The following is an 18,546-nucleotide window of genomic DNA, read 5'->3' on the forward strand; positions in this document are numbered from 1 at the left end:
TACCTTACAAATCTGGCTAGACCAGAGGATGTACACTGGTACAGATAGGAACTGGAAACACAGGTACTCTAGGACGGATGATCCCTTTAGGACCAGTGGTGAGAATGGCCATACCGGGAGGGTGGAGGGAAGGTGGAGTAGAAAGGGGGAACCGATTACATGGATCTACATATTTCCTCCTCCATGCGGGATAGAGGACAGAATAGTGGGTGAAGGGAGATATCTGACAGTGTAAGATATGACAAAATAATAATAATTGATAAATTATCAAACGGAGGAGGGAACGGAGGGGGAGGGGAAAAATGAGGAGCTGATACCAAAGGCTCAAGTAGAAATGTTTTGAGAATGATGAGGGCAACAAATATACAAATGTGCTTGATACAATGGATCTATGTATGGTTTGTGATAAGAGTTGTAAGAGCCCCCAATAAAATGATTTTATTTTAAAAGGCAAAAGATGTCAATATTTTAAAGAATTGTATGGAAAATCCTTTAAATAAGAACTGTGCCTTAATTCGTCTCCTTGGAGCATTCAAATTCTCATGCATTGTTAACATGCCCCTAATAGAAAAAAATTAAAAAGGCAGCATCCCTTATAACTTGAATTGTTACACAATTATCTACAGTAACAACTTACATTATATTCTGATGGTGCAGCATCTCAGAAAACCATGGTATGCTTGCTCATTCTGCTCTGATGACTGGCACCCTTTCTTGAGGTTTTGTTTTCTCTAGATGGAAACTGGTCCACCCAAGTCAGACTCCCCTGCAATGCTTATAGCCATGCTGATTTCACTGATGCTACCTTTTCAGTCAAAAGACCCATTCTTCTGTCCCACCTGACCTGTTAAATCAGCACCTCTGGGGGGTAGCAGAAGGTGGGGGCTGGGGGGAAGGCCTAGAGATCTGCATTCCCACAGGTTCATGGGGTCATTTTTATGCAGACCTAAGAGGGGAAACCACTGGCTCAGCGTTTCTATAGTAACTCCTTACAAGTCAAAATATTCCATTAGTGAAAAGAAAAAAAAACAAAAACCCATTCCAGACAAGTGGAAATTTTCAGGTGTTTACTCTTTCAGAGGTACTAGCCCTAATTGTATTGGTCACAATATGAGCTGACCCTTAATCTCCCGTGGCTTTTGATATTTTTTTCAGCCTATCTTCTTTCCCCCTCACTTTCTAGAATTAAAATTCATTTTAGAGAAATAACCTAAGAGAATGATTAAGAATCATTTAAAGAAATGGTTAAAACACAGACATACCATCTGTTAGAGTTGGCTTGCCCAGCAACATTTCCATGTAAGTTGCTAATGAAACACACACCTGGTCCCACTGCTACCACTTTGAAAGTACCAGGTACTTTCAGAAGGAAAAACCCAAACCAAACCAAAATAATCGTGCATCTTTCTTTCCTTTGTTATTGTAGTCCAACCTAGATACCCACAGTCAGATACCCTACAGAAAAGACCCATAATCACAGTTCAGGAATAAGAGTTCTTTCACAGAGGAAACCGATCACAATGATCTACATGTCACCCCATCTCTGGGGGTCAGACAACAGAAGAGTGAGTGAAGGGAGACATCCGGCAGTGTAAGACATGAAAAAAAAATTTTTATAAATTATCAAGGTTTCCTGAGGGAGGGGGAGGGGAGGGAATGGAAAACATGAGGAGCTGATACCAAGGGCTCAAATAGAAAGAAAATGTTTTAAGAATGACAGTGGCGAGATCGCTAAGCCATCAGGGTGCCGGTTGCATTCAGCACGATGAGCCCTATCGGGACCGGTATTACCCATCAGCCTCTACATTCTCACCCGATGGAAGAGTTTTTCAAGTGGAATATGCTATGAAGGCTGTGGAAAATAGTACAGCTATTGGAATCCGGTGTAAAGATGGTGTCATCTTTGGGGTAGAGAAATTAGTCCTCTCTAAACTCTATGAAGGAGGTTCCAACAAATGGCTTTTTAATGTGGATCCGCATGTTGGAATGGCAGTTGCTGGCTTGTTGGCAGATGCTCGTTCTTTAGCAGACATAGCAAGAGAAGAAGCTTCCAACTTGAGACCAAATTTTGGCTATAACATTCCACTAAAGCATCTTGCAGACAGAGTGGCCATGTATGTACATGCATGTACACTCTACAGGGCTGTCAGACCTTTTGGCTGCAGTTTTATGTTAGGGTCTTACAGTGCGAATGATGGTGCACAGCTCTACATGATTGGCCCATCAGGTGTTTCTTACAGTTATTGGGGTTGTGCTATTGGTAAAGTGAGGCAAGCTGCAAAAACAGAAATTGAGAAGCTTCAGATGAAGGAAATGACATGCCATGATGTTGTTAAAGAAGTTGCAAAAATAATCTACATAGTGCATGATGAAGCTTTTGAACTAGAACTCAGCTGGGTTGGTGAATTAACCAAAGGAAGACATGAAATTGTACCGAAAGTTTTAAGGGAAGAAGCAGAGAAATATGCTTAGGAATCTTTGAAGGAGGAAGATGAGTCTGATGATGACATTATGTAATATTTACTGCAGCATCTAATTTAAATTTCTATTACAATCCTGTGTAAACTATTTAGCCCTGTGGGTTATTACATGCCCAGTAACCAAATTTCATTAAAATTTTGGTCTTGTAAAAAAAAAAAAGAATGATGGTGGCAACAAATGTACAAATGTGCTTGACACAATGGATGTATGGATTGTGATAAGAGTCGTATGAGCCCCCAATAAAATGATTTAAAAGTTATAATAATAAGGGTTCTTTCTCTGAACTGACATGGAAAATGAAAAATACCTTCCCCTCTCTAACAATGTCTGAATCTTGGCTTGAACATCTGCTCAGCTGAGTAATTTTACCAAATGCAGCTACTTGAAACACACAAAGTCACACAGACCCCATAAATTACTTTCCCAAGCCACCGAAATACAATCTTCCCCTCCCCCTCCCCTTTCTTGTATTTAAAAATAAAACCCAATTCTGCTGAGGAATAGGTTTTTTTGGCTTCAGCACAGGAAGTGGCCTGGGTGAGTTCTCAGGTCATGTTTTAAGAGTATCTGTGGGATACCTGCCCCAGACTGATGGGAGCCCTGCATGGACTGAGTGAGAGCTTTGAAGGGGGTTCCCTTAGTAGCCTGCTGTCTCAACCAGGAGCAGCCCTATCCTGACTCCAGCTGTGGAACCATTGACCTCAGCTTCTAGACACACAGTGCTGGCTAGTCAAAGGCATCCGTCTTTAATACGTTCCCTTCTGTGTGTCTCTGAACAACCCTTCCCCCTTTCCAAATGGGAGAAAATGAAATAAAAGAAAACAACAACCCCACCGTCCAAATGCATTCAACTTGTTTGTCTGAAAATACAAAAAAAAATCATCTTAAGCTTTCTGCTATCAACTATTGAATTGAGCTATTTGATTGATGTGATATAGCTATCTAGACCTCAATCTCTTTATTTCCATCTCCATCTCTATCTCTACCCATAGGGTTAGGTTTTGGGGTCAACAGTAGTGTTGGTGGACCATAAAATGGGGTGTTGTATGTAAAGAACTCATCACTTTCCAATGGGGATCTCCAGTGCCTTGGGGCTTGGGGTTGGGGAGCCCTGGTGGCAAAGTGGGTTTACCAGTTGGATGGCTAACCACAAGGTCAGCAGGTAAATCCCACAAGCCTCTCCAAGGGAGAAAGATGAAGCTTGTTGCTCCAGTGAAGAGTTACAGTCTCAGAAACACCGTGGAGCAGGTCTCCTCTGTCTTTGGGCTCACTATGGGCTGGATACCATTGAGAGTTGAGACTATGGGAGAAACTCTTTAAACTCCTCTTTTCTGTGCATTGCTTGTCTAAAATGCTAAAAAGTTATTTTAGCAGTACAAATATTCTGTATCCAGAGTGGTACTGGTGCTCCCCCTAGGTTTGAAGGGCAGATGGCCAGGTGAGGTACAGTGTAGCCAAGGATTAAAGTGGTGCATTTTACCAGTGCACTAAACTAGTCCCAATGAGTGGTTTAGAAAGATTCCCGTGGAGAAACCACTAATGGAAGACATTCTCCCCTCAATGACGTAAGCACAAGAAAGCAACAAGAAATGGCAGAGCTTATATTTCCACTCTTGAGGTAAGCCTTTGTTGTTGTTGTTGTTGTTAGCCACAGTGTGAGAGTCAGATGGAAACAAACAAACAACAACAACAAATAATAGTCAGGTGCTAATCATATGTGCTGACAAGTCAGCCAAAAATATTTTTAAAAATAACACGTGGGCTACTAGAGGTAAGGGTTTATAGGCACTATCATTAATGGCAAGTTTCACACCAAGTCAATACCATGCTTTGACATTTTAGGTAGTGTTAGACTCACTGCCATTGAGTCAATTCTGACTCTTAGCAACCCTATAGGCTAGGGTAGAACAGCCCCTGTGGGTTTCTGAGACTGGAACTCTTTAAGGGAAGGAGACAGCCTTTTTATTCACCCCCGAGAAGTGGCTGGTGATTTCAAACTGCAGACCTTGTAGTTAGCAGCCCAACACCCATGGTGAAGATATTCAAGATGTTGTGTTGCACTTGTATCTAATTCTTTGAACTTCTATTTTACTTGGATTTTATGAACATGGATATAATTTATAGATCAATACATTTTCAGAGTGTGTAGTTCACATTATTTTTTTTCTTTTCTGATATCCATCCATTGCCTTCGAATCAACTGCAACTCATGACAATCTTGTGGAACAAGAGTCAAACTGAGGCTGTAAATCTCTATGGAAACCGCTGGTTGTCACATCTTTCACCCACTGATCAGCTGGTGGATTCATACTGCTGCTCTTTCAGTTAACAGCCAAGCAACTAATGACTGGGCCACCAGGGAACCCTTCCCTCAGCCCACATTCGTGTGCATGAGGTCTACTGATCATATAATATCAAGGCTGTAAGAGCCTTCCAATGTCAGTTGTATCAAGTGACTTGTGTCACACACAGAAATGTAAATGCCCAGAAAGGGTAGGATTTAGCCTTGGGCAAACATTACTAGTTAATGACATTTCCTAGACCAGAAACCAAACTCCAAAAGGGTGAGATATCTGGCTAGTTAGGGATAGAGTTGGGATTCTTCTGAGTTCTCTCCATTACTCCAGAATTGCCTCTCACAAATGGAGAGAAAGCGGGTGGGTGGGGGGGAATCAAGGAAAAATGGAGCAAGCCATAAAAACTCAAATAGTATAGCAACCCATTACAGTAAGCCCCGAGTTTCTGAGTTTTTGTAGCCCGTAAACTAGTGAGACCTACCTATGTCTTCAATACTTACAATAACTCCTGGGTAATAACCTCCGACCGTCACATTCTGAGTCCTCGTGGTGGCAGCAAGGCCCACCGTGAGAATTAACACAGACACAATGAGCAAAGTCACAGTGACATAGATGGAGTTTCGCTTCCTTCGGTTGAAGGCTCCTGAAAGCACAAGGCAAAATTGAAATGGCTCATTTCAGCAGGGAAAGGAATGACTTCAAGAAAACAAAACAAAACACAAGAATACATTTGGGAGGTTTTCTGTTCCGACGCCCACTGGTGCCTGGGGTTACCTCTGAAGAGTAAAATTATAGGGAAAGCAAGGGTGCTTGAGTTTTGTTTCGCTTTGTGCAGTCACCCTGTGCCACTTTCATCATAAAGGAGATTTCCATTTTGAAAACATTTCGCTAGTTACATAAAAACAAAACCAAACAAATCTTGTGCTTTCGGCATTCTATAAAAGATGTGTCATCTCCACTCTGCAGAGTGCTTTTTCAAGCCAGTTTATAAGGCATATGATAAATGAGAAGACTGTGTGTGTGTGTGTGTGTGTGTGTGTGTTTGTGTGTGCACTCGTGCTCAGGGAGGTGGGAAGAACATATTAAAGGAAAATACTTTAAAGCCAATAGGCAACTAAGAAGAAGCATACGTACATGTTAGAGATTAGAAATTTCATTTTCAGTGTAAATATCAGAGCCAAGCCAGGTCCTGGGTTTGTTTTTTCATTTATTTCTGACATTTGCCACCTCGTAGATAAACTTTAAAGTGGTGTGCTGCCAAGATTTGTCACGTAACACATGTGTGTAATAAAGTCCGCGTTTGGAGTCCATTAGTCCACACAAATAGGTATCCGCAGGGAGGGCTCCGGCGGCATACAGATAAATGAGGAGGAGCCCAGATTCCTACTCAGTGTTTATCACACATGATAGCACAAGCCAATCTTTTTTGTTCTCTCCAAAACAGGCTTATTAAGTCAGATAAAAAAATAGTATCTAGTCTGGCTTTTTTATTTAATTATTTAGAGGCATTAGTCTGCATGTATATAATTGGGAGTGGGTGGGTCACACCAGGAAATGCCAGGGGAGAGTTACCACCTAAGAGTTCAAATTATATATTTATATATGTGTGCATATTTATATGCAAATGAGGAATACCATGAGAGTTCACTCTTTTGATGGGAACCCGAGGTGGGGGAGGGGAGGACTAAGCAATGGGCCTGCTCGCCTGCCTACGTAGCTTGGCTGTGATTCATGAGACTCAAGAGGCCACTTGGGTCTGTGCTTAAGACCCCTAATTTCAGGAGGCCTCCTTGCAGCCTCAGGAAGCAGCTGTCAGAGAAGCCGCAGAGACTATACCATGGAGGGGAGATGGGGATGAAGAAAGAGAGAGGAAGGCCTGGTGGTGATGGGAGAGCAGGGCCTAGGCTGGCCTTGAGTGCCCCTCAAAAGATTTCCCTTTGTCTATAAGGAAGAAAAGCCATAGGGGCGCCCCCACCTCCACCCCAGGCAACCCCACCATCCATTTCACCCACCCCAGTGCCTTCCTGGCCGAGGGTTCCAAAGGCGAAAGGAAGAGCTGTCTCTGCTCTGACGTCAGCCTAGGAAGTGAGGGTCAAGCTCCTCCTCAGGGTCAGTTCTAATGGAAAACCATTAGGAGACTATCTTATACTGAGATGTAGACAGGTCAGGGGTGCTTCCTGGCACCCACAGACTAAAGAGCCACCTCTCACTCTGGAAGGAAAGCTTAGGAGAGTTGAACAAACAGGCTTCTCTCCAGTGGGGATGGGGGTTGGGGTTGGGGGTGGGGTGGTGCTACCCCAGCCCTACAGGGGAGGAAACAAGGGGCTGTGTAAACTGAATGCCATTAGGGATGCAAATGATGAGCTGAACGGCAGTCAACACAATGGGTGAGCCCGAGATCAGGGCTGTCTGGTGCTCAGAAAGGAAGAGAAGAAGGGTGGAGGCAGGGGAAGGTAGTATTTGTTTCTTCTGCTTACTTGTTTTTATGAGAACAATGGCTTGTTACTTATCCTTCTTCTTCAAGTGGAAAGACCCTAAACTCCTATTTCTCAGTACATTGGCCACTTGCTGACATAAACTCTAAACACCCATTGCTGTCACATTGATTCTAACTCACCTGTAGGACAGAGTCAAACTGCCCCATAGCGTTTCCAAGGCAGTCATCTTAAGGAAGAAAACTGCCACATCTTTCTCCCGCAGGGTGATAGCAGGGTTGCAGTGGGTGAACTCTGAGCCAAGGATCCATTGATCACAGAGGGGCTATAACTAAAACCTCCTGACACCCCTCCCCATCTCCCTTTCTGTCCTGTCACCCACACCATCTCCCCTCCCCATCTCTGTGGGCAAGGGAGCAAGCATACAGAGACCCAGAATAATATCTGCACCCAAGTTATCTTTACAACATGCACCCTTCTGCCCACATCTTCCGGAAATCCAAGTAACCTCGGGATGAAATTGGGGGCAGGTAGGTGTGTGTGGTCTTTGAGATTTTGTTTGCATTGCTCTTTTGCTCCTCCCCTGCTAAGTGGCCTTTGTTTTTGTTCACAACTCCTGGGTATCCTTTGCAAATATCACTCCAACTCTTAAAAGCACAGGAGCTGGATCAGAAAAGTGACTCAGCAAAGCACATGGTGTCATTTGAAAATCTCCCCCCACCACCCTTTTCCTGCTTTAGGACCTGAATGGCAAATTCCGCCAGCCCAGAAACCTACACTAAGCCCCTACAGCCCCACAGGGACTTTATCTCTAGACAGGCTTTTGTTCTGGATTGAATTTGAACAAAACTCTTCCCACCCCTGGTTGGACTCTCTGCCCTCTTCCCCCAGACCACTGCTTCTATTGCACTACCAGATTCACAAGTGTGTAAAGAACAATTCATTTTAGTTGTACTCAGGGACTTGGCTATTTAAAGGAACCCCAAGGGTGGGCTGAAGGGGGGGTGGGGGTGGTTGTTGCATTTGAAAAGTAAAGAATCGCCCCTTGATTACTCTTTTGTGTCCAAGTGACTTAATAAAATTCACATCTGCTTAGAACATGACACACCTGTTCTCTTGAGAGCCCTGGCCCAAGTCCTTAAGAGGCAGCCGTAATATTAAAGCCTACAGGGTCTTCTTAGGCCCTGTCCCCTAGAGATGGTCCCTATATTTGAAGGGAGGAGGGAAACCTTGTTCTTCTTAGGGTACATTGTGTGCCTTGCCTAAGATGTTCTCCTGAATGCTGAACCATTCTGTTGCTGTTATATTTAGTAAACCAACGCATCAAAAGAACTCAGAAGAGGTGCTTAAAGAAAGCAGCAGGTACTTGAAACTGGCTCCTAGTAAAGCATTCTATACCCAAGAAGCAGTTGATACTTGTTGATAGCTTCTTTTCTAATGAAATAGATGGTGGTGGAGAATGGGGTGGCTGACTAGCAACTGTGCTCCTAGCAAGGATTCTTTGAAATAGGGTGTACCTGAGAGCACCGCAGAACCGAAAGCATTCTATTCAACTAGTGTCACAATGCCACTGTCTCTTGGAGTGCCTGTCTAGTGGGCACTTAGTTTGTGTCTGTTGAAACAGCAACACATCTGGCAACCACCAGCTGTGGGAGTCTGAAATACCATCATCGGCATCCACTGTCCCCGCCAGCAACCACCCCCCCCTCCCAGCAAGCACCGTGCAGAACCACTGCAGTGTCACAATGCAGTCGGATGATCAGGAGGCTGGGCTCTAGAAGTGCCCACTTATTTCCTCTCACCACCCCTCCAAGTACAACCAGTTTCTCCCTCTGCTGGTTTTCCTCCTCTCCCAGGTCTGCCCCCACCTTCCACCTGCACTGCAGTCTTTGAATCCGAGCCCCTCCTTTTTTGACAGCTGCTCAGAACTCTCCTCCTCCAGGAAGTTTTGCTTGATTTAGTGCCTTGGAAAACCAAACTCACTGCCATTGACTTGACTGGGATGCCTAGGGATCAGGTTTCCATGACTGTAAATCTTTAGGGAAGCAGACAGCCTCATCTTTCTCCCCAGGAGCCAGCGATGATTTAAACCTTAGACACTGTGACAAGCAGCCCAAAGCTTACCTCATAGCACTACCCAGACTCCCTTACTCCAACCATTCCTGCCCCCCAAGTTCATAGGCACCTTATTCAGCCAGTTTATCCATTGTAATTGCTACAATTATCATTGTGTTTGTGAGTCAGCTCCACAACCCATAGGATGCCCAATGGCCTACATTGTCCAGAACCTGATAGGAGCCAAGGTGTGGATTTCCAGATGGTAGTATTATTATTTCTGCTTCTGGTTACAGATTCCTGATTATGCCTCTTAACAGAGTGGGAGGAATGTGTAATTCCTAGTGGGGTGCAGCAAGGACAGGGACCCAGTTTCCTGTCCTGTACACTATCCTATTGATGGCCCTCCAATTCTCAGGGCTGATGTGTTGACTGGATTAAGATCCCTTTACTTACATTGGCTTTGTGGGACAAACAGGCCCCCAGAAGGTTTCAGCGTGAGTATTTGTCCCAACAGATGGCTGCCCACACCACAGAGTTAGCTTGAGCTTCAGGACCCTACCTACCCAAATCCGGAACAAATCTTTCAGGACACTGAAGCGAGCTCCCATCTTCCCTGAGACTTAGTCACATCTTTGAATGGGGGCACTTCAGGCTGGTGTCAATCACCAAGTGTTCTTTGGTAGGGGGAGGAAGGCCCTACTGTGACTAGCAATGGAGGCGCCTTAACTCTCCAAGGCATAGGCAAAAAGGGAGAAGGGGGTTGCAGTCAGGGGGAATGAGGGGCGCTGGCATCCAGTTACTTTCTTCAAAAGCGCCAAGCTCAAGTGCCTCACTCCCAGCTTTAGGCAAACCCTTCTATCCCAAAGTAATGGGCAAACTTGGAGGGCAGGCACCTGGAAGTTCTGTGTGTTTGTGTGTGTTTCTAGTTTTGTTGTTTTGGCTGAGATGGCTTCTAGACTGTACAGGGAATCCCTTCAGAAGTGCTGAGCTGGGAGGCTGAAACATTAACCCACCCCTTCACCCCAACCCCAGGCAAGGGAAGGTGGCCTTGCCAGAGCTGCGTTAAGTGGAGTCAAGTGGCCTAGAAGCTGATTCAGGCTTGGGCTGGGCGGCCTGAGCCAGAGAACTCCAGGGAGACTCCTCTGTCAAACGGGGTAAGCCCAGGGTTCCCACTGGACTCCAACCAGTACCAGTGCCCCAAGGCTGCCAATCTTCAACAAGCAGAATGCGTGGCTCAGGCTCTGCGAGGACACAGGGTCTAATGTGCCTTCCTGGACAACACTGGTCTGCTTGAAACCCGCTGCGCTGCTCCTGGTGCACAGCTGTCATGAAGTGCCAGACTGGCTGAGGTTCTCTTGGGCGCCCAAGAAAGAACTCGATTCACCTTGATCCCCAACTTCTGAGGCAATGTGCCAAGGGGCGGCACTTTGAGACTTGGGGCACTTCTCTGTCCACCCTAATGCAGGCCTTCAAGTCTAAAGCGTGGGGGCCCCTCTTTTGCAGGTGGTTGGGGGCGCGCAGTGGAAGTGGGCACTGTGGAACCCTCGCAAGCTCCCACCCAGCCCGCCCTCCAGACCCAGCTAGGCATCTGGGAGCCAGCGTTGTGCTGGTGCCACAGCTGGCCAAGGTGAGGAGCAGTCTGTGTGTGGGCGTGTGGGCACGTGTGCTGGTGCATGCGTGTATGTGCGTGCGTGCGTGTGTGTGTGTGTGTGTGTGTGTGTGGTGTTATATAGGGGCCAGGGCAAGGGCGGGGGGAGTCCATCACGGCTGTGCTTGGACCAAGGTTTTTGGCTTCATTCATACCACGTTGCAAATAACTGCGCCCTTAAAAAATAAAAGAGAGCAAATTATTGTAGTGAATATGCAACACTCTTGAAAATAGAGATCTTGGTCACCATCCTGGAGAAAACACGTCCTGGGACCTCCAGGAATCGAATTCTCTTCAGATTGAGTCTTTTGCAGGCAGCTCGTGTGTGTGTGTGTGTGTGTGTGTGTGTGTGTGTGTGAGAGAGAGAGAGAGAGAGAGAGAGAGAGAGAGAGAGAGAGAGAGAGAGAGACTCTCCTTGTCCCTCCCCCGCCCCCACTCCCCACCCCCTCCTGGACATATTCTAGAAATTTTTTCAAGAGTCAACATGAGCAGGCCAGAACTCCAAGTCCAGTGAGAATGCAAGATATCAAGTATTGTGGGGGGGTGCAGGGAGACGTCTTGAAGCGGACCAGAGAATTCAATTTGGTGAAAGTGTGGCTGAGGCGAATTTCGAGATTAGATGGGATGGCTCCTCCAGCTCTCCTGGGCTCCAAATGAATCTCTCTGCCCAGTGAAAACCTAGGTCTTGGGAAGGTGCACAATAGCTGAGGGGGGGGGGAGGGGGGCGGGGAGCGCGGGCTATTCTGTGTTTGTGATTCCCCTGAAAGTGGCTTCCAGGAGTGGCCAGGTTGGTGGCTGGAGATCATGGTCCCCTAGGCTCCCTAGTTTGGGTGCGGACAGGTGTAGGAGTTCCACATCAAAGGGGCCCAGGAGCAAAAGCGAGACTTGGAGAGGTGCTCAGTCTCTGTCTGGCTTTTACTTTCTCCAGCTCTCACTGCCCTCCCCCTTTTTTTCTTCACACGCACATTACAGAGTGCGGTGGGGCGGGATAGGAATTCAATCCAAAGGATGTAGATCCTGCTTCTGTAGACTCCACTCCTCAGGAATTCCCTTCCTTCCTGGGACCCTCCCCTTTCCCTGGTCCGCTGATCACTTAAGCCCCCCCCCCCATGCATCAAGGTGCAAATCAGCTCCCCCACCCTCCAGCACTGCAGCTCTGGATTTCTGGAGAGCTTCAAGTGAGTTGGGGAATGGGGGAAGGAAGCCAGGACCCCGGTGCCTGTAATGATCTGTTTAGACCTGAGCCCTTAGAAGTGACAGCGACTTTGCAAAGTGGGAGCATCCATTGGACATCGAAAGTGCAGGTGGCAGGGAAGTGTTTGGAGCTCCAGACAGCTGGGGTTTATGGCCAGCTGCAAGTCTAGAAACACACATACATAAACACGCACACACATACCCGCACTCCTGGCCCCTGAGGGGTACTCTGTCTCCATCTGGGCGCCCGGGCTCCCAGCACGCCACCTTCCCTGCCAGGCCGCTTCCCTGGGGCTCTGCTTCATCTCTCCCAGGGGCTGGGATGAGTGTTCTTCCCAGCCCCCTGACCCAGCTTCCCGCCCAGGGGGGTGTCAGGGCGCTCTCAATCCTGAGGGTTACACTTACCCATGGAATCGGGCAGGGACATGTCGCTGGACCGTTGCTGAGTCAGGGACTGATGCATGGTGAAGGCTGCCAGGGCCGAGCCCCTGAAACTGCTTCGCACCCACCCCCCTTTCAGGGCGCCCCGCAGAGCATCCTACTCCGACACTGCCTCTCCTTCAGTCCCTCCAAGAGCTGAGCGAAACAGCCTCTGGGAGCGAACTGCAGCCCAAGGGCCGCCTCCCCCTCCCTTCCTCTCAGCTCCCTCCCTCCTCTCTTGCCTCCTCCTGCTCTGGGAGGCAGCAGCAGTGGCCTCGGTGCAGCACTGTGCGCTTGCGCAAGACCCCACTCCTCTCTTCCTTTCACCCGCCCCCCCCATCCTAGTTATCCACCACCCAGCCTCCCAAGCCAGACATGGAGCCCTTTTAGCCCCTGGGGGCCAGAGCTGCGTAGAGAAAGAGGGGGCGGCTTCACCCTGGTCTCCCTAGTTTAGTTTGTGCTAAGCATCCTGTTGTATGATTCCTAACTGGGCAGGGGGCAGAGTCAGAGGTTCAGACCTAAGAAACACACACACACACACACACACACACACACACGTCTGGTTTTAGTGCTTGCAGAATGACCTAATGATGCTGGAGATGATCCAGAAAAGGGGATCGGGTGGGGGAAGAGAGGGGGCTGCCCTAAGAAGATAGGTGAAACAAATGCAGGCTCTTTAGAAAGATGAAGGCTGGGAGTGATGTGCCCAGCGTGTATAAAATGATGTCGAGATGAAGCAAGAGAACACAGCCTGATTCACCAGATCTGAGAATTCTAGAGGCACCAGCCTGCCCGCCTCCCCACACGAACTCAAAGAGGATACAGGGAAAGCAAAATGCCACTTGGCAGCAACACCGCACTCTGTATTTTGACACGTGTGTGCATCTCTGAGATCGCCTTTTCTCATTCTAGCAGCCATAGGAGATAGGGAGAATGGGTGTCAACAACCCTGTTTCACAGACGAGGAAACTGAGGTTCAAGGAAAGAAAGGACCATCCCCGTGGTCATTCAGCCAATAAGGGGTGATATTTGAGGAAGATGAGGCACTCTGCACTCAGAAAGACATATGAGGAGGCTAGGAAACCCACAAGAACAGTTCCGCTCTGTCCTATAGGGTCGCTATGAGTCAGCATGCACTCGATAACAGTGGATGTTGTTTGGTTGTGTTCTCCAGGTCAGCGTTCCTCCAGGTACGGCAGCTAAGAAGAAATGTCACCGTCTAGTATACTGTAGGAGCTCCAGTGGCATGGTGCTGCTGAGAGCAAAGTCAGTGGTTTGAACTCGCCAGCCACTGGGATAAAAAACGAGTCTGTCTACTACCATACAGATTTAAAATCATGAAAATGCCAAGATGTAGTTCTATTCTGTCTTAGAGAGTCACTATGAGTCGCAATCAACTCGATGGCAGAGAGTTTTATAGCATAATGTGGATTTCAGAAATGAGTTACTCCCAGGAGGCACACTAGGCTCAAAACGCAAGTAGCTTTCAAGAGGGAAGGTAAAGTCGTGTCTGACAGAGGATGCTGAGGGAAAGTAGAGATGAGGTGAGAATATTCCCAATCTTGGAGGAAAGTCAAGTGCTTCCCCAACTCATTCTTCTGGACCCCCATCAGGAGATTTACTTGGAGTAGTATGTGGTTAACTTCAAAACAACTGGAGAAATGATGCCTTTTTGAAGGACGAGCAAGAGAGAAGCAGAGGACTCTAAGAGTTCTCTCTGGAGACTGCCCTATAAGGCTTGGCATCTCAAGGAATTTACAGGTTTGGAGGTTCCTGGGCTGTCCACATGATGGAATCCAACCCCTCCTCTCTGAAAATTACCAGGCTCTTCTTTTTCTGGCTCCCTCACCCTGTCCCAAACCAACCAAATTGTGAGTATACAACTTTGCTGAGAATCACAGAGAGAGAGTCCTTACTTCTTTCCAGCTCTGGCTTCACAATCTCTTGTGAGGCTGTGTTTCCGCATCCAGGAAATGGAACTGAGGGCCCTGGCCCTTTCCCACCTTCCAGAGGAAGAAAAGATGCTTCCTGGAGGTTGAAAAAGGAAGCCCTTTGTAAAGAACTTGAGCCCCCCAGGGGACAGGCTTAATGTTGCCTCAGGGATTCTTAGCAGCCTTACCCCATAGATGTTTTGTAGAAATCTGTGATATATGTCCTAGATAAAACCAAGATGCCTACTGAGGTACAGATGTGTGTCTTAAACTTGCTAAACTTCTGTGCCAGTCTCTGTAAGAGCCCCAGGGGCAGAGTGAAGTCCCACATGTACACTCTTGCCATGCTCATCTTTCAGACTTGCTTTCCTATTTTCCCTCGCCCTACTCTAAATAGCAGATCTATTTAATGTGAAGACCCCTAAGATCCACATCCATTTCTCAAGAGTGCTTTGTGAAGAGAACTTATTTTATTCTTGTGGAAGTAGGTTTGAGGAAAAGATGGTTTAATATCCTTAGAGATAGTTGGCTCTCCTATAGCAACCATTCAGCTAAAGATGTCTACAGCAACAACACAATCATTGCCAATGAGTTGATTCTTACTCTGTCATCCTATAGGACAGAGTAGAACTGTTCCATAGGATCTTCGTGCTGGTTATCTTTACAGAAGCCAGCTGCCACTTCTTTGAAACCTCTGAGCATTTAACCACTGTGCCAGGGCTCTGGGAGTGTCTAGAGAAACCAAGTAGAAGTGGATTACCAGGCTGGTTTCAATGGACAGAATAAGATCTTTTCCCCTTAGAGAGAAACACACTGCCCATCAACTGGAAGCAGGGGACTTATGTAATTTGACACATCTGTAAAAAGCCAAAAACTAATGAGTTTCCCTGAAAGGGGTCGGGGGGGGGGGGGCTTTTCTTAATGCAACATCTATAGTCCTAGACCCTGCTTGAAAATGGGACCTTGTTTGTAAAAAAAAAAAAAAAAAGAGCTAGAGGAATCGGTTATTTAAAATAACTGCATACTGGATATATCTTTTGTACCACTCTTAGGGTGCCTTATGGGACTTGGAACACAGCAGGCACTCAATCAAGTTAAAAATGTCTTTGAGACCAGGAGCGGTGACAATCACAGCAGCTGCAGCAGCTCAGAGCATAGTAGCAGTCTGCTCCCTAGAGAGGGTATACTTGTTTGGCCAGAGAAGCTGGGATAAGGGTAGGAACTAGAATGAAAACCAGGAAAAGGAAATCAGCATCAGCAAAACTCACATTTCAATTAAGAGCAGCACATAGTCCCCTTTCGCTCCAAAGAGAAAGGAAGTTTATTTTAAACAAGGGGGAGCTGGGCATCTAAAAGAATTTTTTAATGGCGCTTTTGCCCCCCTTTTTCTTATGCATCATTCTGATTTTATCTGTCAAAATCCATGTGGATTATATATAAATCAGCTCATAGCCAAATTTACTGGTAGGCAAGCCACCTGATGAATTCTTATTGAGGATAGAAAGAGTTGAGGATTTTCTTTCTCCCAAGAAGCTTGATCACTGTCAGGCAGCTAGCTGGTCACGTTCTCAGAATAACAAGAACATTGCCTGGGTAATGACACAGGGATTAGTCTTTACTTTCTTATTATTTTCTTCCTATATGATGACTGTCTTTAATTACGAAAGACTATATCGCAAGTAGCATTTTATATTACCAATAAAAATATTTGTGACATTATGTCAGCTAAACTAAACATAGTTTTTTACTGTTTCCCTGTTTGAGAGCATTTTAACGGTTTCTACTTTTTTCAGAACTATAAGTAACACAATGAATCGACTATTCATTTTCATAGAACACAATGGCATTATTTGTTCCAAAGACCCATACTTAAAACTTTTTAGTAACAGATATGCAGTAAAACCCCCAAATTTTTAATCTGTATCCCAATGAATTTATATAGATATGTAGATAAGTAAAAAAAACAAAACATTGCTACAGCGGCTCCAGTTCATACATGCATGAACCATGCCTCTATACAAAAGCATGCCTCTGTAACCCGTGAGTGTCTGCAGACAAGTTCTCTTACAAATACGCTTGTGTTTGTCTAATTGGGGTTAGGTATCATTGAGTAGGTTCTGACTTTCGTACCACAGAATGAAACACTGCCTGGTCCTATACCATCCTCCCAGTTGTTAGGTTGTGCCAGTCTTTTACAGAAACCCTCCTTTCTCTCCTACAGAGCAGTGAGTAGGTTCGAACTGCGGATCTTGTGCCCAGGAGAGACCCACTGCAATATGCAATCCAGTACACCACTGGGGCTCCTGTTTTTTTCCTTTCTTTGTTAGTTTTTAAGTGATCTTGCTGAGCCAGTTAAATTCAAGGCAAAATGGTTGACTCAGACATTTATGACAACTGTATTTTGGGATTACAAAAGACGTGGTCTTGATTACTTTCTTCTTGAAGGATGCGGGGCAATCGTGGGAGCTCATTAAGAGGAAATTTTAAGGGCACTTAGAAATTGCATTGGCAAGAAAAAGATCAAGAAAGTTGGTTGCACCAGGGATCCCCCCCTCCCCCCATCATAATACACCTCTTTACAGCCCTGAATCTTGCCCCTTCAGACGTTGTTCAATGTGCTCCAAGTTTAAAGGCAACATTATTTTTGTTCCTGGAGGATGTCTAAATCGTTGGTTTGGTATCTTGTACATAGAAGGGTGCAGAATTATTTGGGAAAAGATAAGAGATGGAGGATAAATCTGGATATATTAGCTTCACATTTTGATATGTGTGTTTAATGAAAGTTTCTGTGATTGTGTGGCAATTTTTTTTACTTACTCTCATATACTCATAAAGCATTAAAGTCTCAGAAACCCACAGTAGCAGTTCTACTCTAATGAACGTGAACATTTCTTCAAATGGTTGATGAGTGCCTAGGTGTCTGCTTTAGTTCATTGTCTATTCATATCCTATGCTCGTTCTTATTGGGCAATTTGTACTTTTCTTATTAGGGTTCTGTACTTTCTATAGATTTTTAAAATTAGCCCTTTAGAGAGGTCGGACAGTGTAAGACATGCCAAAATAATAATAATTTATAACTTATTCCTGAGGGAGAGGGGGCGGGGAGTGAGTAGAAAAAATGAGGAGCTAATATCAAGGGCTCAAGTAAAAAGAAAATGTTTTGAGAATGATGATGGCAATAAATGTACAAATGTGCCAGACACAATGGATGGATTGTAATAAGAGTTGTATGAGCCTCCAATGAAAAGAATTTAAAAAAAATTAGCCGTTCGTCTGATATCTCATTACTAAATATTTCCCCCAATCTGTGGGTTCTTTTTACTTTTGGTGAAGACTTTTGATTTGTATAAATGTATTTTAAAAGATTTCAGTCCTTTATTTTGTCTTCTTCAGTGTGGGTATTTTTCATTATATCTCATAGAGTATTTATGCCTTTATTAGGGCCCTTAAGTTTATCACTATTTTTCCATTGAAGGTCTTTACGGTTCTAGTCTAGGGTATGTATTTCAGTCTTTGATCCATCTTCAGTACGTTTTTTTTATATGGTGTGAGGTATGTGAACAATGCATCATCTCCCTCCCTTCCCTATTCCCTGGAGATGCATTTTTCTGCATCTATCCTTGGACTTTTATTTATTTTGAGAGATACTCAATTTTGAAAGTAAACTTTTCAAAAAAATTATTATTATCGAGTGCATTCCATAATGTCCTCCCAATACACCACAGCAAAATCCATCGTCAATCAATCAAATCTATTTTTGATCCATGTATTAGAGTAAACCTCTCTGTGCATGGAATAGGATGCCTACTTAGCTGCTATGTGCAGGGAATGAGCATTTCACCTAATTTCTGGTCACTGACATATTATGAAGAGAATCGAGAGAATTACTGAATGTGCAATCACTGACTCCAAAGAGCACTGTCTGTAAACATCGACACAACCACGAACGCAGTATAGGGCACAAATTTCTACTAAATTCTTCCTAGGACAGTTCAGAACAACGAATCCTTAGTTTCATGCTACAGAAAGGGGTAATGGCTTTTAACGATCAAGGCCTACTTTTCTGCCATCCTCCCCTCCCC

At 45.4% G+C, this 18,546-nt stretch overlaps 1 protein-coding gene and 1 pseudogene across 1 annotated transcript in view; one reads left to right on the top strand and one right to left on the bottom strand.

Annotated features, from left to right (window-relative positions):
• Nucleotides 1-12,576, bottom strand: part of TMEM255A (transmembrane protein 255A) — a 61,953-nt gene extending 49,377 nt beyond the window's left edge. The window contains exons 1-2 of the mRNA XM_075539275.1: nucleotides 12,519-12,576; nucleotides 5,279-5,421 (exon numbers count right to left, since the gene is read on the bottom strand). Of these exons, the coding sequence (XP_075395390.1) occupies nucleotides 5,279-5,421; nucleotides 12,519-12,576 (201 nt within the window). The remainder of the gene's footprint in view (nucleotides 1-5,278; nucleotides 5,422-12,518) is intronic.
• On the top strand, nucleotides 1,846-2,624 carry LOC142434502 (proteasome subunit alpha type-3 pseudogene; annotated as a pseudogene).
• Nucleotides 12,577-18,546: the final 5,970 nt, after the last annotated feature.

Source organism: Tenrec ecaudatus, chromosome X (assembly GCF_050624435.1).
Source record: "Tenrec ecaudatus isolate mTenEca1 chromosome X, mTenEca1.hap1, whole genome shotgun sequence".
Taxonomy (NCBI): Eukaryota; Metazoa; Chordata; class Mammalia; order Afrosoricida; family Tenrecidae; genus Tenrec; species Tenrec ecaudatus.